Source organism: Mercenaria mercenaria, chromosome 2 (genome assembly GCF_021730395.1).
Source record: "Mercenaria mercenaria strain notata chromosome 2, MADL_Memer_1, whole genome shotgun sequence".
Lineage (NCBI taxonomy): Eukaryota > Metazoa > Mollusca > Bivalvia > Venerida > Veneridae > Mercenaria > Mercenaria mercenaria.
In genome coordinates this window covers 39478042-39498061 of record NC_069362.1, presented here as the reverse complement: position 1 = coordinate 39498061, position 20020 = coordinate 39478042, and the positions used below count along the sequence as shown (strand labels likewise).

Here is a 20020-nt window from a genome sequence, read left to right as displayed (position 1 = left end):
TTTGAAGGATTCTAATCTGCACGGTAAGTAGCTTTGTTAATTTATTGATGCTTCCAACCCCGCCAATTCAAAATATTTTTCAGCGGATAAATGTCGTATGTCGATTATAGCATAACACATCAGTTTGATAGTATTTAGGCTGTGTTGTTTTATGACCACTTGCCGTTCGACTATTACAATTTTTAGCAAATATTGAAGAGTTGTGGGTAGCCAAGATAAGGTTTTTGTTTGTTAGTAATGTTCAAATTCAGAAAATATGGAAGTTAAGGGTAGTCGGCTAGATAAAGTCGTTACTCAGTTTGGTTCTCGCCTGATATGAATTTCCGCGATGGTTTATATCCCGTATCCTGTGTAACTATAATATCACTACTTTTAATAGCGTTCCAAATGGGAATTTAAACTGCACCACCCTAACTTGAGGACATATTAGATATTTTGCATCATGCAATTTATGATATCGTCATCTAGCATTAGAACATATTTCTTTAAATCCTTTTCAGTAGTTACAAAGTCATTGTCAAAAACAAAATAGGGACAATAAGAGAGATAATATCCAATGAGTTATGGTTCTTGTATACTGCATGATTTATATCTAAAGTTTCATTGAAATGCGTTCTGTATTTTTATTTTGCTATTGACAGGGAAAACCTAATTGAAAAGGAGTTAAAGGCAAAGAAAATCTCCTATATAAGTGACCCCCCCCCCCCCCCCCAAATACCAGACTTTTTAATCCCCAATATACAAGATCCTGTCTGGTCCAGTCTGATAAGGGTCCATAAAACCCCTGTAGACTTGACATGTAGCCTAATTATTGTCAGAGAATCATAAATTTTATTGCCTACAGGTAAATTGGTTATTTCCTGTGTTTTGCATTTTATTAATTGAAATGCTGTTGTTTTTTTAAGTCTTTTTTCAGCATGTACACAAAATTATTTTAATTGACAAGATACTAATTGTGATTGCTCAGTAATGTTGAGTAATGTCCTGGCCAATTAAATTATAACTCTTATAGCAAAGCATTTCTCACTATAAATAAATTTTTCAAAACTTAATAAGAGAAATTACAAGTTTGTTTATTCAATGATTATGATCTTTTTATCAAAAGTAACAAAATAAAAACGTAAAAAAAAAGATAATTGCTTGATTTTATTAGAAATTAAAGAAGCGTACAGTTGCATTTTTAATAGATAAAGAAGGTATATAGACAGAAGGAAGTTATATATTAAAAATGCTTAATTCCTCTTGTGTTGTCTAAATAATGTTAACTTTCTTTTATGTATAATAAAATCCAGCAATAAAGATATATCAATGTTCAAAATACACAATAATTTATTACTTCTAAAAGCTATGTGCCTGAATGCATTTTTTATATTTTTGATAATAAAAAACAGCAATAATGAATTGTAATTGTTAAAAAAACTTACTTTATTAAAAATATGATAAAACACTTTTGTATCTGATCACTTTGTTTATTTAGCCCTAATTCAATCAAACTTTCTAAACTCGTTATAAAGGTGAGAACTGATTTGCTATAAAGGTGAGAAATATCACCTGCAATTTATTTACTGGACAGTAGCTATACAGTAGCTTATTATGATAAACAGAAGCAAGTCTACCAATGGTCCTGACTTGTGTATTGGCCCTTATCGCCAATACGCAGACCTTATCATCTCCATAGGCCACATACCAGGCATACCAGAATCAGTGTCTTTAAATTTACAACTACCTATTATGATCTTTATGAGGCTTGGGGCCTCCGTAGCCGAGTAGTTAAGGTAGCTAGCTTCAAATCACGTGCTCCTAACCGATGTTGGTTCGAGCCTCACTCGGGGTGTTGAATACTTCATGTGAGGAAGCCACCCAGCTGACTTACGGAAGGTGGGTGGTTCTACCCATGTGCCCGCTCATGCTTAAATAATGTACAGAGGGGCACTTGAGATCTTCCTCAATCATCAAAGCTGAAAAGTCGCCATATGGCCTATAATTATGTCAGCCATATAAACCGCAAAGGTTTGCGAAAATTCAATTCCCTGCCATGAATGATTCTTCATGAAAGACCTATGATGATCCAAACAGCAGGACATGGACATGTAGATACTAAGCTGAACACCCTTACAAGCCTCATCTACACTATGGGTAGAGAGTGATATGGGCTTGTGGAGAGGTGTCACTCAACTACATCTCTACAGCCAATCAGAAGGGAGAAGGAGATCAAGGAGCTCAGAGGACAGAAACGCGGACTCAAGCAGAGGTTCAATAGAATGATTTGGACTCAAAAATGAGACCACCTCCGGGCTAGACAGCTGAATCTGAAAAAAGCAAGCAACTCAGGCAGACAAGAAGACTTAAGAAGTGGAAGAAGGAACAGTTCCGAGCTAACCTTTTCAACTTCGCTTCCAACCTGCCTGTCAGACCTAAAGAAGAGATAAAATAGCTCCTCTATGAAACACACAGCGACCACCAAAAAGGCAAACCTCTTAGTGAGAGTTCTAGAATAGAAGATGTAGACTCACCGACAGAAAACCTGAATATTGCTGAATCTACACGGAAAGAAATACAGAAAGTTATGAAGACCAGTCCCAGTGCCTAGCGGGATACCCTTCTAAGTATACAGGAAGTGTCTCAAGTTGCTGAAGAGACTTTGGCTTCTACTACGGATTGACTGGAGAGCTCATGGCATGTGGCAGAGGGATGTTTTGTTGGAGGAGAATTCAGAAGAGCTGTCTCATTTCAAAACAATAACACGTCTTGGTGTAGAAAGTAAGATTTTCTTCACTGTCCTAGCCAAGGGAATGACATCGTACATGGTCAAAACCAAGTATGTGGACACTTCGGTGCAGAAAGGAGGCATTCCTTATCTCTATGGCTTTATGTACAGTGTCTGTCATACTTTACATGGGCATGAACCTTATCATCAAGGCAGGGGACCAAGAAAATAGAGGTCCGATAACCACTTCCAACATCCGGTTCTGAGCCAACAGAGGCTTCATGGATGACCTCACTATCACAACAGAGACACAAATCCAAGCACGATGGATGTTGTCTGCACTGGAAGAAACGGTCACCTGAGCCAGGATGAAAATTAATCCAATGCAGTCACGAGTTCTATTTCCAAAGAAAGGTCAATTTTGTAACCAGTTCAAGCTTTAAGTACAGGAAATGAAACACCATCAATTGTCGACAAACCAATTTGTGCTTGGGCAAAAGATTTGACGATAGACTAAGTAACCGCAACAACACAGTACAAGCAAGACGAATGGTTGTAGGCGGGCTGAAAAAGGTCGAAAAGACTTTGCTCCCATGCACGTTCAAGGCCTGGACCTTTCAGCAAAGCCTGCTGCCAAGACTATTTTGGCCTCTGTTGATCTACGAGACACCCTTGTCAATAGTAGAGACAATTGAGCGAACTGTCAACCGCCAGTGGCGAAAGTGGTTCGGCTTAACCCCTTCCTTTTCCAGCGCTGGACTGTACACATTTACAGGACAGCTGATGCTACAAATCTCTTCTATCGTTGAAGAATACAAGGTTAGAAATGCAAGGCTCATAATAATACTACGGACCTCCAAGGACGACAAAATTTGCAATACAGGCATTGAAGCTCTCACAGGCAGAAGATTGTCAGCCAGCAAAGCAGCTGAGGATGCAATAAGCAGTCTCAGCCATAGCGACATTGTCGCAACCCCTTGTGTAGGCCGCCATGGATTAGGCTAAAGTGGATTCCAACGTTGAAACACATTAACAGTCATACAGGGAAGAGAACTTGTTAAGGCAGAAGTATGAAAGGCTGAAGAAGTCAGAAAAATGCTTGCAGGATAGAGTCGAACGACCAAGTGGGAGGCCACGGAGAGAGACCTTTCATGACAAGATATCTTGAAGGAGGATAAGCTCCAACTCCAGATCCTCCTCCGATCTGTGCATGACGTCCTACCATTATCAGCAAACTCCTGTAGTTGGGGTTTGTCTGAAGACAATGTCTGCACTCTATGTGGCAATACGAAATCTCGTTAGAGGACATCCTGGCATCCTGCAAACGTTGTCCCTGACGATTTGACAGAAAACATTGTGTCTGAAATCATTCGTCCTCCACCTCCTCCACCTCTTGTTTGGCAGTTACTTGCGCAAAACACGTTAGTACTGATACAGAATCAAAAGACACTTGTTAGTGTAAATGTCCTATGCTATATAAATGAAATAGTGTTGAAAAATGGCGCTTAACCCAAAACAAACAAACAAACTGATTAAGTGTCGTTTACAATACTGAATTCTATTCGACGAGCACACAGCAGTAATTACCCAAATTTAAACAAGGCGAATGTCTAACACTGTTAAATTACCGTTGTAATTCATACAACAATAAAAATGAAATGACAGAAAAGCAAATATTCACATATTTCTTAAACGGAAATTAGGAACATTTCCAAATACTTTACATCAAACTCTGGAAACTTATATTTATCTCTAATAATATATATGTTTACGTTACGTAAGTGCGTTATATTATGTTTTACTCGCATCGCCAAAAACAACAATTATAGCAAAAACCTAAAATATCTTGTCAACAAATTTTGAACCAAAAACATGATCTTCGAACAGGAAATGTTCAGTGTTCTCATTTCGTTCGACAAGTTTTTTTTTAATGATTTCAAAAGTAACTTTGAAATTTTCCAATTGTTCTTACCAGTCAGTTTGTATGTTAATCAGCTTTGACAGATTGACAAGTGTATCTGATAAAGGCAGATGAATTCTTACACTAAGTGGAAATTAGAGTATGACATCAACTGGAAGTTAAGTGACTTCTTAAGGAGGTAGATTACCTTGTTACAAGGGTAAATTCAAATTAGTTGAACCGCAGCATTCTTTTGTATTTCGTGTAATATGAAGTTTTAACTGCTTCAATCTCAATTTCGTTTGTCTCTGTCCCTTCAAGTTAAATTTTTATCCAGGTTTGAAGAACATGACCCTCCAAAGGTATTTCATATTGAAAGAAGAAGGAAAATACGAATATTTAACACTTTTCAGTGTATTTTAGTTTCATCGATATCCGTAGAAGTCTGAATAATTGATAGTTTTACTAATATGCACTTTAGCTTTCTAATATAAGCTTAAAATGTATATGTCGCGGGGCTCGTGTTTCCATGGTAACGCATTTTCTCTCATTTTTAAACAAGTATGTATAAAAATAGGGGTTTTCGACGGCCTCAGTGCCATTCTGTTAATGACCAACATGGAATATTTGGGTAATATTATTAGCAAAATACTAAGCACTTTACATGGTACCCTATTTTTCTTAAAGTTTAAAGTAACCATGGCAACAGAGATGTTTAAAATAGCTTATATCTTGCTTTTTGTCCTAATTTTTTATAAAAAGTATTGATTAAGATTATCTTTCTAGTTGATGTAGCTTTAAAACATATTATTTCTAACGTAAGTTATATTTTCGTGTTATCTGCATTTATTCAAACAAATTTCACAGCTTAGAATACTTACAGCAGTACCCCACGACTGGAATTTTTCATGGAAAAATCTTTCAGCATGCTGCTTTTATTCTCATGGATATTGTTGAAATGAAAATAAAAAGCCGAAGCTGTGTTTCTTAAATAGACCAGTGTCAACGCTTTTAAATTTTACATTTAGATACATAGGTCACGGGCTTCGTTTCCATGGTAACATCAATTAAATTCAAGAAACCACAATTTTCTACTGAAATTGCAACAATTTTAGATCTTAGTTTTAGAACATAAGTAACAAATTATCAACGGAACCTGAAAAATAGGTATTAGAAATCAAACTGCTAGATTTTTTATTTGAAAATGGCCGTAACAAGTAACCTTTCACCCAACTATATTCCAAATAACATTGCTTATCATCACCCATTTTCTTACATTCCGCATAACATTTCAATATATCTACATAAAAGAAACAAAATATTGATTATTATTCAGAGCAAAAGACTCATAAAAAATATTTCAGCAAATAATGGTTATTTGAAAATAGTTAAAGTAAAGAAAATGCACAGAATTACGTACTTTCAAGATAAAAGCTATTAATTTTGCGCGGTAACTGGCACGTAACGTCATGACGTCAATGACGTCATTTTAAGGCAACATTGTTTTGAAGCGTTTCTGCGGCAATTTATTCATTATTTCTGCATTATTAAACCATAAAGCATCAGATCGAAGATAGGTTCATGATTAATTTTCAGAAGAATGAATATACAGACACATTTAGTTTGTCGTAAACGCCGTCGTAAATCGTCACGTTAGCTTCCGGTTGGACATGCGCACATACAAATATGAAGGTAACCTACCTCCTTAAGGAAAGTGGCCACTAAATACAGATGGCCGCTAAGGCAGGGTAGATATAGTTTCGTCATCGGACATCCAAGCCGACTATAATTGTTTTAGTCTTATTTTTACATGAAACCGCAATCTTTAACGGTAGTTTTCTTTTTTTATATTTATGACACTTCCATATTATCATTAAAATCAGCATGATTAACGCTACATGTAGAATGAATTTAATATTTTTGAAGAGAACAAGTCATACTGAGTGGAATGCAACAAAGGCGTTTCAAGTTAAAAAAACATTTTTATTATCAATGACAACAAAACAAAATATAAATAAAATTCAAAGCCAAAAACTTAGTTATTTATCCATATGTGTGAATCTTGAAGGAAAATATTTACAATCAATATAAATTATGTATGTAAAGAAAAAAAGTGTTATTTTCGTATACACAACATTTATGTAATAAAACAAGGACGACTCTTTTGCCTGCGCAATCTGGCTTCTTTTATAAAAAAAAACATGGACAAAATGGCTTCGTTCAAAAACTTCTTTCAAAATTAGACGCCAAAATTTCAAAATTTACATTAAACTTTGACTTAAATTATTTTTTCTGAAAGTAAACAACAAAACTGAATGGACACGACTGTATGATTTTTCACTGGATTTAACGATATCTAAAATAAAAACATTTAGATGCTGAAAAGACTGATCTTCTGGCATACGGTTTAATTTTGTGACACTCATTAAAAAGCAAACCACATTTTTTTACAGAAAGCCACCGTAAAAAGTAAATATATGAACTGAATGTTTTTTTTTTTTTAATTTATGTGGGTATAAATCACATTGGGACTTCTTGCAGATCATCCAAAAATCGCTAGTGCGATTCATGAAATTGCAAGAAATCCCATTGTGGTTACCTTTTTACCCGTATAAACTCACTAAAATAGCATTTATTTCTTATATAGTACTTGTAAGTTTACGCCTATAATAGGTCTTTGATTTCATATCAAATTCCTTATAATATTTAAAGCAAACAAAAAAAAACCGTCAAACAATAGAACAAAATATTGATTTATTATTAAGTGAACTGAACATTTAAATTGCGTTACAAATTGTCTGATAAAAATACGGCCTGCTTAGTAGTGCCCTTGGAAAATTATCATCCGATATAATATTTTTTGATTAATGGAATTAGAATAATACACGTCAGGTTACTATATGAGACAACCGTGTACTTTTGGAATAGCAATGAATATTTTGTATTCATTCTGTGTTGATTTAAAATAACATGCATCTGTGTACTGATGATATATTAATTGACAACAAAACATCTGAGCCACGCCACTGGAAAATCAACATAGTGGGTTTGCGACCAGCATGGATCCAGACCAGCCTGCGCATCCGCGCAGTCTGGTCAGGATCCATGCTGTTCGCTTTCAAAGCCTACTGCAATTACAGAAACTATTAGCGAACAGCATGGATCCTGACCAGACTGCGCGGATGCGCAGGCTTGTCTTGATCCATGCTGGTCGCAAAGTCATTATGTTGGTTTTGTCATGGCATGGCTCATTATTATTCTTATCTTATTAAGAAATAAACTTGTTCTTGTTTCTTTTCTGAATCTCCTTTTAAGAGTTTTCTAAATACATGTGTAAATTGTATGTAATTACTTTGAAATTCATCAGAACTTTGACATGCACTCGGTGGGCTCCATTATAAATCCATCACCAAGTCCAGAATCCGTGTCCTTTTTATCCTCTGTGTCAACTGTATCTATCTCCGGTTTATTTTCATCAAACTTGTTTCCTTCCCCAAATAAAAAGTAATTTACATTTGTTATCCCATTTGCTATGACAGTAATGTTATTTTTGTGTTCATTCTCAACTCCGTGAAAATCTGTTTCAACTTCACTTTCGCAAGCGTTAGCTTCAAACGCAGTAGCTACGCTCTCACTTCCTCCAACCAGCGCGGCCCGACTTCCACGCGCACGCATGGTAGACCTCTGTTTGTACTCGGATTCGAACTCAGCTGAAGCGTTCGGCGAGTTTCTGTTGATGACCCCGTTTATCAAATCTTTAAAGCCCTTCCGGAAGTTTTCGTTCAGTCCAGCGTAGATGACTGGGTTTATAGCTGCATTACTGTACATCAGAAGTACCGCTCCGAAATCTAATGTTGGGTACCAGTCCGGAAGCTAAGTAAAAAAAAAAAAAAAATGATATATATTTATGCGCCGTTTACTAACTTTTCTTTGTTTTTGTTTTGTTTGAAATTTTATACTGCATAACTATAGACTATATGGCGATTTCTCCATTTTCGATAGTAGACAAAAAATCCCAGGAACCTTTCGGACATTCTTTTTATTCTGGCACGGGCGGGCGGCTGTGTAGAACAAATAACCTTCTAAAGGCCTGCTGGATTGTTTCCTTACATGAAAGTAATACTATTCAATATGTCAAGCAAAGTTTTGAACTTACTGCTGTAATAATTTGCAAGTACTCTGAAGAAAATGACCGTAACTACTCGGACACGGAGGATCGAGCTTCCTTCCTGGATTTCATAATGAATAGTAGTTACGTTCACTTTCAACACAGTATTGTATATTTATCAAAGGTTTAACATTTTGGACTATCTTGATAAGTAGGACTATTTGCAAAAGGAATTACATATATATAGAAATTGAATCACAATTTTCAGAAAATGCATATAAAAGATATAAAAATAAACTTATGCTTGATTTTTTATTATGAATAGTTGAAATTCGGGATCTCGATTTCGAAAGCATCGATTTTATTTCGAGATAGCCCAAATTTAGCTAAAAGTGATGTTTTTCTTGACGAGACTCGAAAATGTCTACGAGATTTTAAGAAAAGAATGGGCATCAATATACCTTGACTAAATACTTTTGTGAATTATCAAGAAATATTGGAATGTAGATTTCTAATATATCTGGAAATTTCACAGAAAAAAAATTGCAGATATATATTTAACCAGAAAATAATCCAGCTTCAATTTCCATCGCATGAACAGTTAAGGAACTAGAAAACGTATATGCAAGTAAAACCATTGAAAATGAAAGGACATGGAATAGTTCTACGTGTTAGATAAAAAAAATGCCGCTCATATAAACATTGCATCAGTCAAACATATCTAATCGTACTCACATCGCTTGCCCCACGGACTTGTATTATAATCAAACATTAAAATTACAGTAAACATGAATTAACCACACCATTCAGTTGTGAAAAAGGAAAATTTACCCTCAGTTTTAGATAGTCCAAATAACTCGGTAGAACCTTGGGTTTTAGGGAAAATCATAACATCGGTGAGATTTCACGTTAATAATGATTCACTTTATCTCAAACCATTACTTTATTAAGAGTACTTGGTATTAATAATCTAGCTGATGAATCAGAGAGATGCCAGTTTCCTTGATGTCACAATGAAAATATGGTGACTTTTAAGAATCACATTATTTCAGAAATCAACGTCAGCTTTATGACAACACTCGCCCTACAGAATGCTACAAATTACAAAACTTTAAAGTGAAATTGGTATAATTCCCCAATGTTTCGGATATTTACAAACTGACATCCTCTATTATCTATATACCTTATATCCGATGTCCTCTCTGGTAAACAGGAAGTATATTCGGATTGTTTGAAATGGCACCGCGCACACTATGAATGCGATCAGCACAGAGAACAGCATTATCACCACCTATAAAATCAGTAACAGAAGGTAATTATTAAGATACAGAAGTCTATTAGGGTCATAGTTATTATGTAAAAGATCTTAGGGCTTATTACATGTTACAAATGTATGTTTTACGTGTTTTTCGTTAGGACATACCCCAGCAAACACAAGATGTCTTTAAGACGTCATTCTGTGGCTGTTTTATTATCGCGACCTCTTTTCAAAGACGTTTAATGCCGTTTTAATGACGTCTTTGTACATGAACAAAGTTTTCATTCCTCTAAGCTTTAATGACATTTACAACAACAAAAATAATGACACTGGATGTTTTATCATTTTAGAACTCTATTATACAGCAAATGGGTCTAGCATTTTTATATTTAATAGCTTTCTATAAAAGTGATGAAAATGGGCTAAACACGCGTAACTAATATTTCAGCTGCTCATCAAAAATTATTACTAGTTGTAGTACTGTCCATTTCCATAATTGGCGTCAATTAGTTGACTATTTTCAACTATTCAGTAAAAAAACGGAATATCATAAATAATTTAATATATACTCCGGTTACAATTTGTACTTACGATGATAGATGAAAAATATTACTAAATTATCTATTTAAAAAAAATTGTCATGGTTTATTAACGATTACTATAAGAAAGCTAATATATACAGGCACTGACATTTTTTCTTATAGGCCCCTCTACCTTAGTATTTCCTAGTATTGACTCCATTGAGTTCCGTACTGGCTCAACTTGTGCCCAGTTTTGTATTGTTAAATAATAGTAGTATGTACATATTCCAATACAAAAGAGTACTCTGATTTAGTAAAATGCTTATGAAGACCGATTCGACATAGAACACAATCCTGGCAAAAATACAAATTATCTTACAAATCGTTTACATCAGTTAGTGTTATAGGAACTGATTCCCATTATTATCTTTTTTTAAATGAAAATCCAAAATGAAAAAAAAAAACTGACAGAACATTTATAGGCATTCTTTGCTTGACTTGGCGAAATTGTATGTACATGTACATGAAGCCTTTATATGTCGTGAAAAAAAAAAACGCGACATTCCCAAGTGTATGCATCTTTAAAATGTGGCTGAACCAACAGAAAAAAAAATAACAAGATTTGAAAAATAAACAAAAATGACTTCTTCTGTCTGGGTTAAAACATTAAAAAATGTTTATATTTTTCGTTGATTTGAAACGAAATGAATAATGTATGTATCTATACTGCTTGATGGTACCTCAAAGGTCGGAAATCTTCTGTCGCTTAATATTCGGTCGACTATTTTTGAAAGCCTTTACTAACATGGCCATACTCGGGTAAATCGAAAATATTCATTGGGGTTTTCTAAAGCTCTGGATTTGTTCAGTTACTGACAATTAAGATTCAATTTGATATCCTGTAAATTCATTTTGCTATTTCTATGTGTTTCATTTAATCCAGATCTGGGAAATAATTTCGTATCCCTTTCCTTGATAATATTTTGCTAGGAAACTAAGGTGTTCCGTTAGAGCCGGTGCCTTCCTCTCTATGAACGCGTAGCGCGAATGTGCAATGGTATGACGTCGACGCGCCACAGTTCGATGGCGATGCGCGACAGTGCGATGGCGATAAAACGACAGTACGATGGCGAATCGCAAAAGTACGATGGATGATAGTACGGCCGCGCTTCGTCATCGTATTGTCATGTAATCGCTGTCATATTGCCGCGTTTCTAACTGTCGTAATACCCCGGAAAATAAGTGAAAATGAAACGGTCTTTTGAAGATATTTCCAAATTTATATATCTTGGACAAATAGCAATATTGGTTTATGCAATTGCATCATATGAACATAAAATATCAAAATTAATCATAGACGAGACACTTTCTAACCACCGCGAAGTAGGAAGTTGACCATTAAATTCAGTCACACTTTCATTTCGTTATACAATTTTGTTTCCGTAAACCTAATGGGAAACTGGTATCATTCAAAAATATTTCATGATGAATAGTTGTTTCACGTTGTTTGTAACAGAATAGGTTTTAAAGAAGTGTGCATTTTTAACCCTTATCATGCCGGACACGTACAGTATGCCTTTTCGACTAATGTAGATCATGATCAGCCTGCAAATCCGTGCAGTCTGATCAAAATATGCACTGTTCGCCATTCAATCAGTATCTTTTTGGTAAACACCCCTTTTAACTGTTAAGTGGTATATTCTAAATTGAAAGATGGACAAGGTCATTAAAGAAATTTAGCAGGGTAAGTGTTAAGAAATTTTTAGTTAAACTCACCCTTCTTTTTGACCTTTCTTGTATTGATGACTTTGAAGAAGCACCTAGTTTCGGAACAATCTTGTGTTTTCGGAGCCTGATCACAATAAATGTGTAAGCTAATGTCATAAACAACATCGGTGTCCAATTCAACACCCCGCACACTATTATCCAATAAATTTTCTTTGATGTTATACCGTTGTCACAAGAACCGTCCGAATTCACCTTGGTAGGCCAGATTCCGGCGCAAAAAGCTTCTTTTACATCTAACCATTTCCTCTCATCGTAATGGTATACAAATAACAAAGGGGATCCGATTGCCATAGCCAGGAACCAAACGAGGGAGAGCATGATGCTGACTTTACGTCGCGTAACACGTGATTTCATTGGATACATGATGGCAAAGAACCGGTCCCCAGCAATAACAAGAAGTGTGAACATGCTGGCACACATTGCTGTGACTGAAAATAAAATCAATATCATTTTATTATTATTATTATTATTATTATTTTATTAATATTATTTTAAAAATCATTATCATCCGAAGCAACAGCAGTAATAGCAGTAACAGTCACAGAAGCTGTAGCAGTAAACGAAAATTAAGCGTCTGGCTGACTTTGATAATCTTTTAAGCTTTTATTTAGGAAAGCAATATCCAGTGAGGTCAAACAGTCAAAGTCAGATGCAAATGCATCACAAATGCATTTTAAATCCTAAGCCAAAATGTCAATCGTATAAAATACCAAATTGCCTAATTTTTTTTCTAAAAATATCCGACTGAAATAAAATAAATAGTTATCCAAAAAGGATACATATAAAACTTATCTCAGGAAACGGCCTCCCAAAATTTCGGAGATTTTAGGTAATGACAACTGCAGACCAACTTAACTCAAATAAGAAAACAACAACTTTTTATCAAAGAAGTATAATATTCCAAACAGTGATTTATCGTTGAATAAAATAATTGTTTGGAGTTCAGATGCGATATAACCAGCATCTAAACGAAAAGATTTTATTAAAGAGCAAATTATTGTTCGAGATATTTTGTTCGATCCTAACACGTTATTGAGGATTATTATGTGAGCCGTGCCATAATAAATCCTACATAGTGCGTTTGCGGCCAGCATGGATCCAGACCAGCCTGTGATTCCGCGCAGTCTGGTCAGGATCCATGCTGGCCGCTAACGGTTTCTCTAATTGCAATAGGCTTTGAAAGCGAACAGTATGGATCCTGACCAGACTACGCTGGTCTGGATCCATGCTGGTCGCAAATGCACTATGTTGGTTTTATCATGGTGCGGATCATTCGCCTGTTTTGTCTGAGTTTTTTTTCCAGCGCGCCACCTTGACGTTTAAAGCTATGACGTAAAATTGTGGTGTACAAACGATGAATTGTTGCATAATAAAACACAACAGCTTTCAATCTTTTTTGTTTCATAGGAAAGCAAATCAGGTCGTGTTGGAATAACTTATAAATGATGTCATATAAAGCAAGAAGCTATTAACAACAGTCACATATTAAACCATTTCCGAATTACCACTACAGTATAAACATTTTTGCCACTTTTTATAAATAAAAATCGGACCTTCATTTAGAGGATCTCTCCATCATAAAATACTTTTTTTCAATAATTATAAGTTTCCTATTTACGAGTGACGGTTAAATAGTTTGCATTTGCCGTTTCCCTTAGACGCAAGTTCTTTTCGTTAACTTTATAAAATTTCAAAACATCGGGGCCATTTCCTGGTACATGTAGGCTAATATGTAGAATTTTCAAAATTATCTCTTAAATTGATAATTTTTACTTTCTGATCAAAAATGTATTTATTCACTAAAAAAAAGCTCATGTGCATTATGATCTACAAGATTTCAAAAAAAAATGGACCTTTTAAAAATAACTTCGAAATACGTTAGCAATGGTAACAGTTTTATGATAATCCAAGAAACCAATGGAGTAAAATTGGACAAAAAAGAATAAGCCCAATCAATTTTGCGGTTAGCGATTACTTTAAAAATAGTAAAATATTATTATTTTTTTAAAAACTAATATGTTCTTGTTACAACTATGATGTGTAATATTAATATTCGAATTTGAAGGAATTCGACAAAAACTAGGTTTGAGAAAAAGAAGCGTGTTTACTTACTCTGCATAAAAGGATTGAATTTGCAGAGAAACGACCCGAAAACCCAAAACTCGTTCAAGCTTGACACAACATGGATCCAGATTGGCATTATGGCCACCAGCAGGTCCGAAATAGCCAGGTTCACCAGATAATAGTTTGTTGTTGTCCTCATGGATTTAAAGCGGATCACTATAGTTATTACCAAACAATTTCCTACCAAAGCAACAAGCTCCACAATAACTCCAAGCGTCACTTTAACCCCGATTTCCCATCCCGGAAATACTTGCAATGTCCCCGGATATGGTATACTGTCAAAGTCGTAGTGTTGCGTATTTCGTTCGCAAACATCACCAGACATTTTTGGTGTTTTTTCTGTCCTTTTTACTTTTTGACACTGTTTAAAAACAATCAAATTATCACGATTTCCTCGTCAAGGTATTTTTTTGTGAAAACAATTTGTGGTACATTTTGTTTTGTTTTGTTTTATTATCGCTTTCATGAAATGAAGAAGATTTTGTTCAAGAGTTTTCCGTGAATTATTAACCTTTACTTTTTTGATTTGTCAAGTAACATTTGCTTCACTGTATTTGTAATTATCCATACTACGTTTTTAGTTGATAACCGTTTCCGTCTTCTTATATACCGATTTCAGAGTCTTAAAAAGGGTTTTCACCTAATAACTAGGTTTAAGGTATTTCATTTCCAATTCAAGTAATCCAGTCTTCTACTCAAAAACGACTGAATTCGTTTGATGAAATAAGATATATCTAACAAAGCAAATGATAATTTCCATGTTTATCTCGAAAACATATAAGCATCTGTATTAACTCGACAATAAGATATGCCAATTCGTCTTCAAAAGTTTTAAACCAACGATCTGAGGTGGATGAAAATGGCTTTTAACGACTTTTATCTCTCCAAATATTCTGCATGTTAAGTGAAAATCTATGATAAGGGTCTCATGAAGTACGAGGATAAACATTAAGTAGTCGATACTTGTGATTGTTCAGTGTTACGACTGAAATATGACCCTAAGATTTATGGCACAGTAAACAATTGAAATACATAGCCGGTGATGGTGAAACTTCTACTAAACCATGTTGTGACAAAAAAGTACGGAAACCATTGAGGGTTCATGCAGTTATACGAATGGATCTGTTGGCTACAAAAAACTAACTGTAATTCTTTGGAAAAGCTTAAAACATTAATTACTAAAAATGATAAGGTAGCCAAAACAGAAATTTCTTAAAGAAAGGATTATTCTTTAGTTGAATGACCATGACTTTTTTTTCGTATACTTGGACAAATTACACACTTTTCGTTAAGCCTTCTTAAGAACTACTGTACCTTGCAGTTTTTACATTATCTAAATCTGGGGGGACTTCAAATCCTTTAAGACACGATCAACTTTAAAAATGTATTCTTTTATCAAAGATAAGATTATTAGATATATTATGCAGTATTTTATTTAAAGAAAAAAATGACAACTTCAGATCTGATTCACTTAACTTTAGAAAAAAAACTCCTTTCTCACAGCTACGTTTCATTAAAGTTCTATCCCTAATTGAAGGAAAACGGACAGTTAGGGCTATATTCATAGACAAAACTCCAACACCACTCATTGAGTATACTTAAATAAATTGCCGAACGGTCACGTCTTCACTCAGGAAAGATTCCATTTGTATTCATAAAGGTGAGTGACAGTCGAGTCAACTCCCAAGAGTGAGTGACTGTTAAGGGAGGTCCTGGGGACCCTTGAGTGTTTCTCAAGGTCTCATAATGTAAGTTTAGATGATAAATTTACAATATTTAATTAATTTGAAGGTAAGATAACAGTGTCATTTAAAAGCGAAAGTTCATATTTGTGCAAGGTATTTTGGAAAAAATATATTTAGTTCTTTTTTTAAATACATGTTGTTGAGGACGACGAAAACGTAAAATTACCCAACAAATTAAAAGACTGTTGAATTAATAAAAACGGTTAAAGATAGATACAGGAAATCAAATATACATCTACTAAACCTAATCTGACGGGGCTCATCAGTCACTCTCAGAAACACACGTCTTAGTAACTAATATTTACATTTTACAACCCTAGATATCGGTTATTTTTTCTTCTTCAATAACTCATACTGAAAAAATATAACAATTTAATGTCATGAAGAACCCATCATTACGGAAACATTTATTTTATAAAAGATATGAGCCGCGCCATGAGAAAACCAACATAGTACGTTTGCTGTCTGGTCAGGATCTATGCTGAGAATAGAGAAACTATTAGCGAACCGCATGGATCATGACCTGACTGCGCCGATGCGCAGGCTGGTCTGGATCCATGCTGGTGGCAAATTCATCAGTCAATCCAAAAAAAAAACAAAAAAACACACGTCCTAGTAACAAATATTTACAAGCCTAGATATCTGAAAATTCATACTGAAAAATATAAATATTTCCCTCCGACTTAATGTGTCATTAAAAAAAACAATATTCACCAAATCTCATTCGAAAACATTTATTTCACAAATGATATATATGTAATGATTGGAATTTACGTGGAATGGCTTTCGGAAACACCAACAGTTAAAGGCACGAGTATTATTCAGTTGTAATAAAATCTCAATACAGCGAGAAAAAACTCATGTATTTTTAAGTATAAATTTTATTCTACTAACATGACTAATAAAACTAATATTAATACGTTATATAAAACAAATAGACGGACGGACAAACATTCAGACAGGCAATAAAACGACAACTTCCGACTTGGCAAATACATCTGCAAAAATAACGATTAACACTTTTGCATACCTTTGATGTTATTGTCATATATACCGTTATAATCCTAAAAATATATTGTGTACAATGAAACCAATACTTGAGTTACCCTTCCGAAAGTTAAGATTGAGTGGGATTTATGAATATGACATTCGACTTCCACTCACACTCCCGCAAGGTCTACTCGAGGCCTACTTGAGTGATACTTACCCAAGTTTGAGTCAAGTGTGAGTTTGAGTGGCGACTATGAATATGGCCCTTAGAATAGTTTATAGTAAAATCTTTATCAATAGTGGTGTGTGACTCTAATTTAGAGGCATTATCCCTTGTGTCAGCACATGAATTCTGCTCAAAACTGTACACAAATATTCTTATTTGCTGGAAGTCTAGCAAGTCTAGCGGTATAAATGATTATGATAAGCAAATGATATGCCTTGTAAGCGAAAAATTAAAGTACCGTTCAATGAATACCGGACGCATGCTTTATTTCTGGAATATATAATGATCTTATGTGTTTTCATAACAAAAATATTTTCATTTTAAATAATTTTTTACAAACGTTTGATACCTCCAGATCGTTCGAAAACAAAAAAGAAAAAATATTTTTTTAGATATCTGGATATTAATGCTGTTTTTCTTAAGAATGCATTGAAACTTAAAGGTACCAAATAAAGACAAATAAAAAAGCATAAATCTTAATAAAAGACTACACATTTTGAAATATACATCTTAACATGACGATAGCCGTGCAATGTTCCATTCAAGTCAAAACATGTGCAGAGAAAAGAATGATTTTTTTTAAATTTCTTTGACTGACATGGGTGATCATTTTATCCTACTTTCTTGTATATCGTTTTTCCGTAACCGATCGGAAATTCTTCGGGATCACGCGATTTTATAATTAAGGTTTCGATGGAGGTCTTGAGAAACAAAAATCAAACAACACCAAATCATAGAAAGAAAGAGTTGTTTGACATGAAAATTGAACAGCATGTAAAACATGTATATTACTTTACGAAACAAGTGTCAGTATACTGATATAAACATTGAATTCCGGAAAAAGGCTGCCGAAAGGGGCTCCACTTCCGGACAGTTAAACGCCTTTAAAAACTCACCATTTTCAAAGAACTGTTACACATGTTTGTTTTGATGCATTTGCAATAGCGTGCGAGTGGTGAAATTTCGAGTAACAAGGTGGAACATAGTTTTCAGCAATTGTTTATCTTTTTTTCTTTACAAATGGCATTCATTTTCAAAGGGAGACAACTTTTTCTCAAAGATTACTTAAAATAATCGGAAAAAGTTGTTTCCCTTTGAAAATGAATGTCATTTGTACTTAAAATAATCAGGAACAGTTGTCTCCCTTTGAAAATGAATGCCATTTGTAAATAAATAAAGATAAACAATTGCTGAAAACTGTGTTCCACCTTTGTATGCGAAATTTCGCCACTCGCACGCTATTGCAAATGCATCAAAACGAACATGTGTAACTGTTCTTTGAAAATGGTGAGTTTTTAAAGGCGTTTAACTGTCCGGAAGTGGAACCCCTTTAGGCAGCCCTTTTCCAGAATTCAATGTTTATATCAGTATACTGACACTTGTTTCGTAAAGTAATATACATGTTTTACATGCTGTTCAATATTCATGTCAAACAACTCTTTCTTTCTATGATTTGGTGTTGTTTGATTTTTGTTTCTCAAGGCCTCCATCGAAACCTTAATTCAAACGAATGTCCGTTTAAAGACGCGAAAAAACTGTATTTTTGTTTATTTCTATGATAGTAGTTATACATGATTTGCATGAAAAATATGAGATATACAAGCTTGTAGTTTTAAATTGACAGTGACAAATATTAGGCGAAAGTATGAAAATTGTAAGTTTTTCAAAACTTTTTGAATTTTGAAAATCCATAAATGAGCGAAAAAGTTATTAAGAATTAAAAATTCCGACCCCATAACCCCATACAGGAACAATGTAAAAACATGATATTAATGCGTGACGTCACGGCGGTCTCTCCTATATACAAAAATCATTGTATGTACTATTCTTAAAACTATTCTGAACCGAGATAGACTAAATAAGTTTGCAGATCAAGTTGTGAAAACACATTTATTCAGGAAGGGCCTGAATTGTCCACCTGAAAAGTTTTAGATGTGTTTCCGCTGTGAAAGGAGCAGATGTATTTCACTAATGACCACACCAGTAGCTTCGTGGTAGAGTGTTCGCTTTGAGTGTGGGAAGTGGGGGGCTCGATTCCCGGCCTCGTCATCTCAGATATGTGAAAAATGGTACTGGCAGATCCCTTGCTTGGCACTTAGAATCTAAAGGGCTGTATAAGAGAGCCAAGGTAAGTGTGTATGCAAGTTTGTTAGTGTTGACCATCTGCAAAGTTAAGTAAAGCTTACCTTTTCCTTAACCATAAAACTTACGTAATAAACTGAAAATTACGGTGTTCCGTTATGGCCAGCGCGTGTTCCTAGAACTTGAAGGGAGAAGGTACGACGGTACGATGGCGAAGAGCATAGGTATGATGGCGAAGCGCGAAAGTACGATGGTGATAACACGACAGTACGATGGCAAAGCGCGTCAGTACGATGGCGACGTGCGACAGTACTATGGTGACAGTCCGTTGTTCTGTCGCGCTACTCCATCGCACTGTCGCGTTTCACCATGGTAGTGTCACCATCGTACTGTCGCGTTTCGTAATCTCAATGTCAAGCTTCACCGTCTTAGTATACCCATTGCACTGTCGCGCTTCGCTATCGCACTGTCATGCTTCACCATCGCACTGTCGCGTTTCACCATGGTAGTGTCACCATCGTACTGTCGCGTTTCGTAATCTCAATGTCAAGCTTCACCGTCTTAGTATACC

At 34.9% G+C, this 20020-nt stretch overlaps 1 protein-coding gene across 1 annotated transcript; it reads right to left on the bottom strand.

The window, feature by feature from the left end:
- Positions 1–7789: 7789 nt before the first annotated feature.
- Positions 7790–15316, bottom strand: LOC128554580 (QRFP-like peptide receptor). The gene is made up of 4 exons (XM_053535850.1): positions 14395–15316; positions 12271–12710; positions 9899–10006; positions 7790–8480 (listed from the first exon to the last, which is right to left on the bottom strand). The coding sequence occupies exons 1-4, from the start codon at positions 14729–14731 to the stop codon at positions 7971–7973; spliced, it is 1395 nt and encodes a 464-aa protein (XP_053391825.1). The 5' UTR covers positions 14732–15316; the 3' UTR covers positions 7790–7970.
- Positions 15317–20020: the final 4704 nt, after the last annotated feature.

What these genes read in the sequence shown, in the direction of transcription:
- LOC128554580 (XM_053535850.1), bottom strand. Translation starts at nt 14,731, where the DNA reads ATGTCTGGTGATGTTTGCGAACGAAATACGCAACACTACGACTTTGAC. An exon ending in ATTCAATCCTTTTATGCAGA is followed by an intron (nt 12,711 to 14,394) that starts GTAAGTAAACAC and finishes TTTTATTTTCAG; the next exon opens with TCACAGCAATGTGTGCCAGC. An exon ending in AAGAAAGGTCAAAAAGAAGG is followed by an intron (nt 10,007 to 12,270) that starts GTGAGTTTAACT and finishes CTGATTTTATAG; the next exon opens with GTGGTGATAATGCTGTTCTC.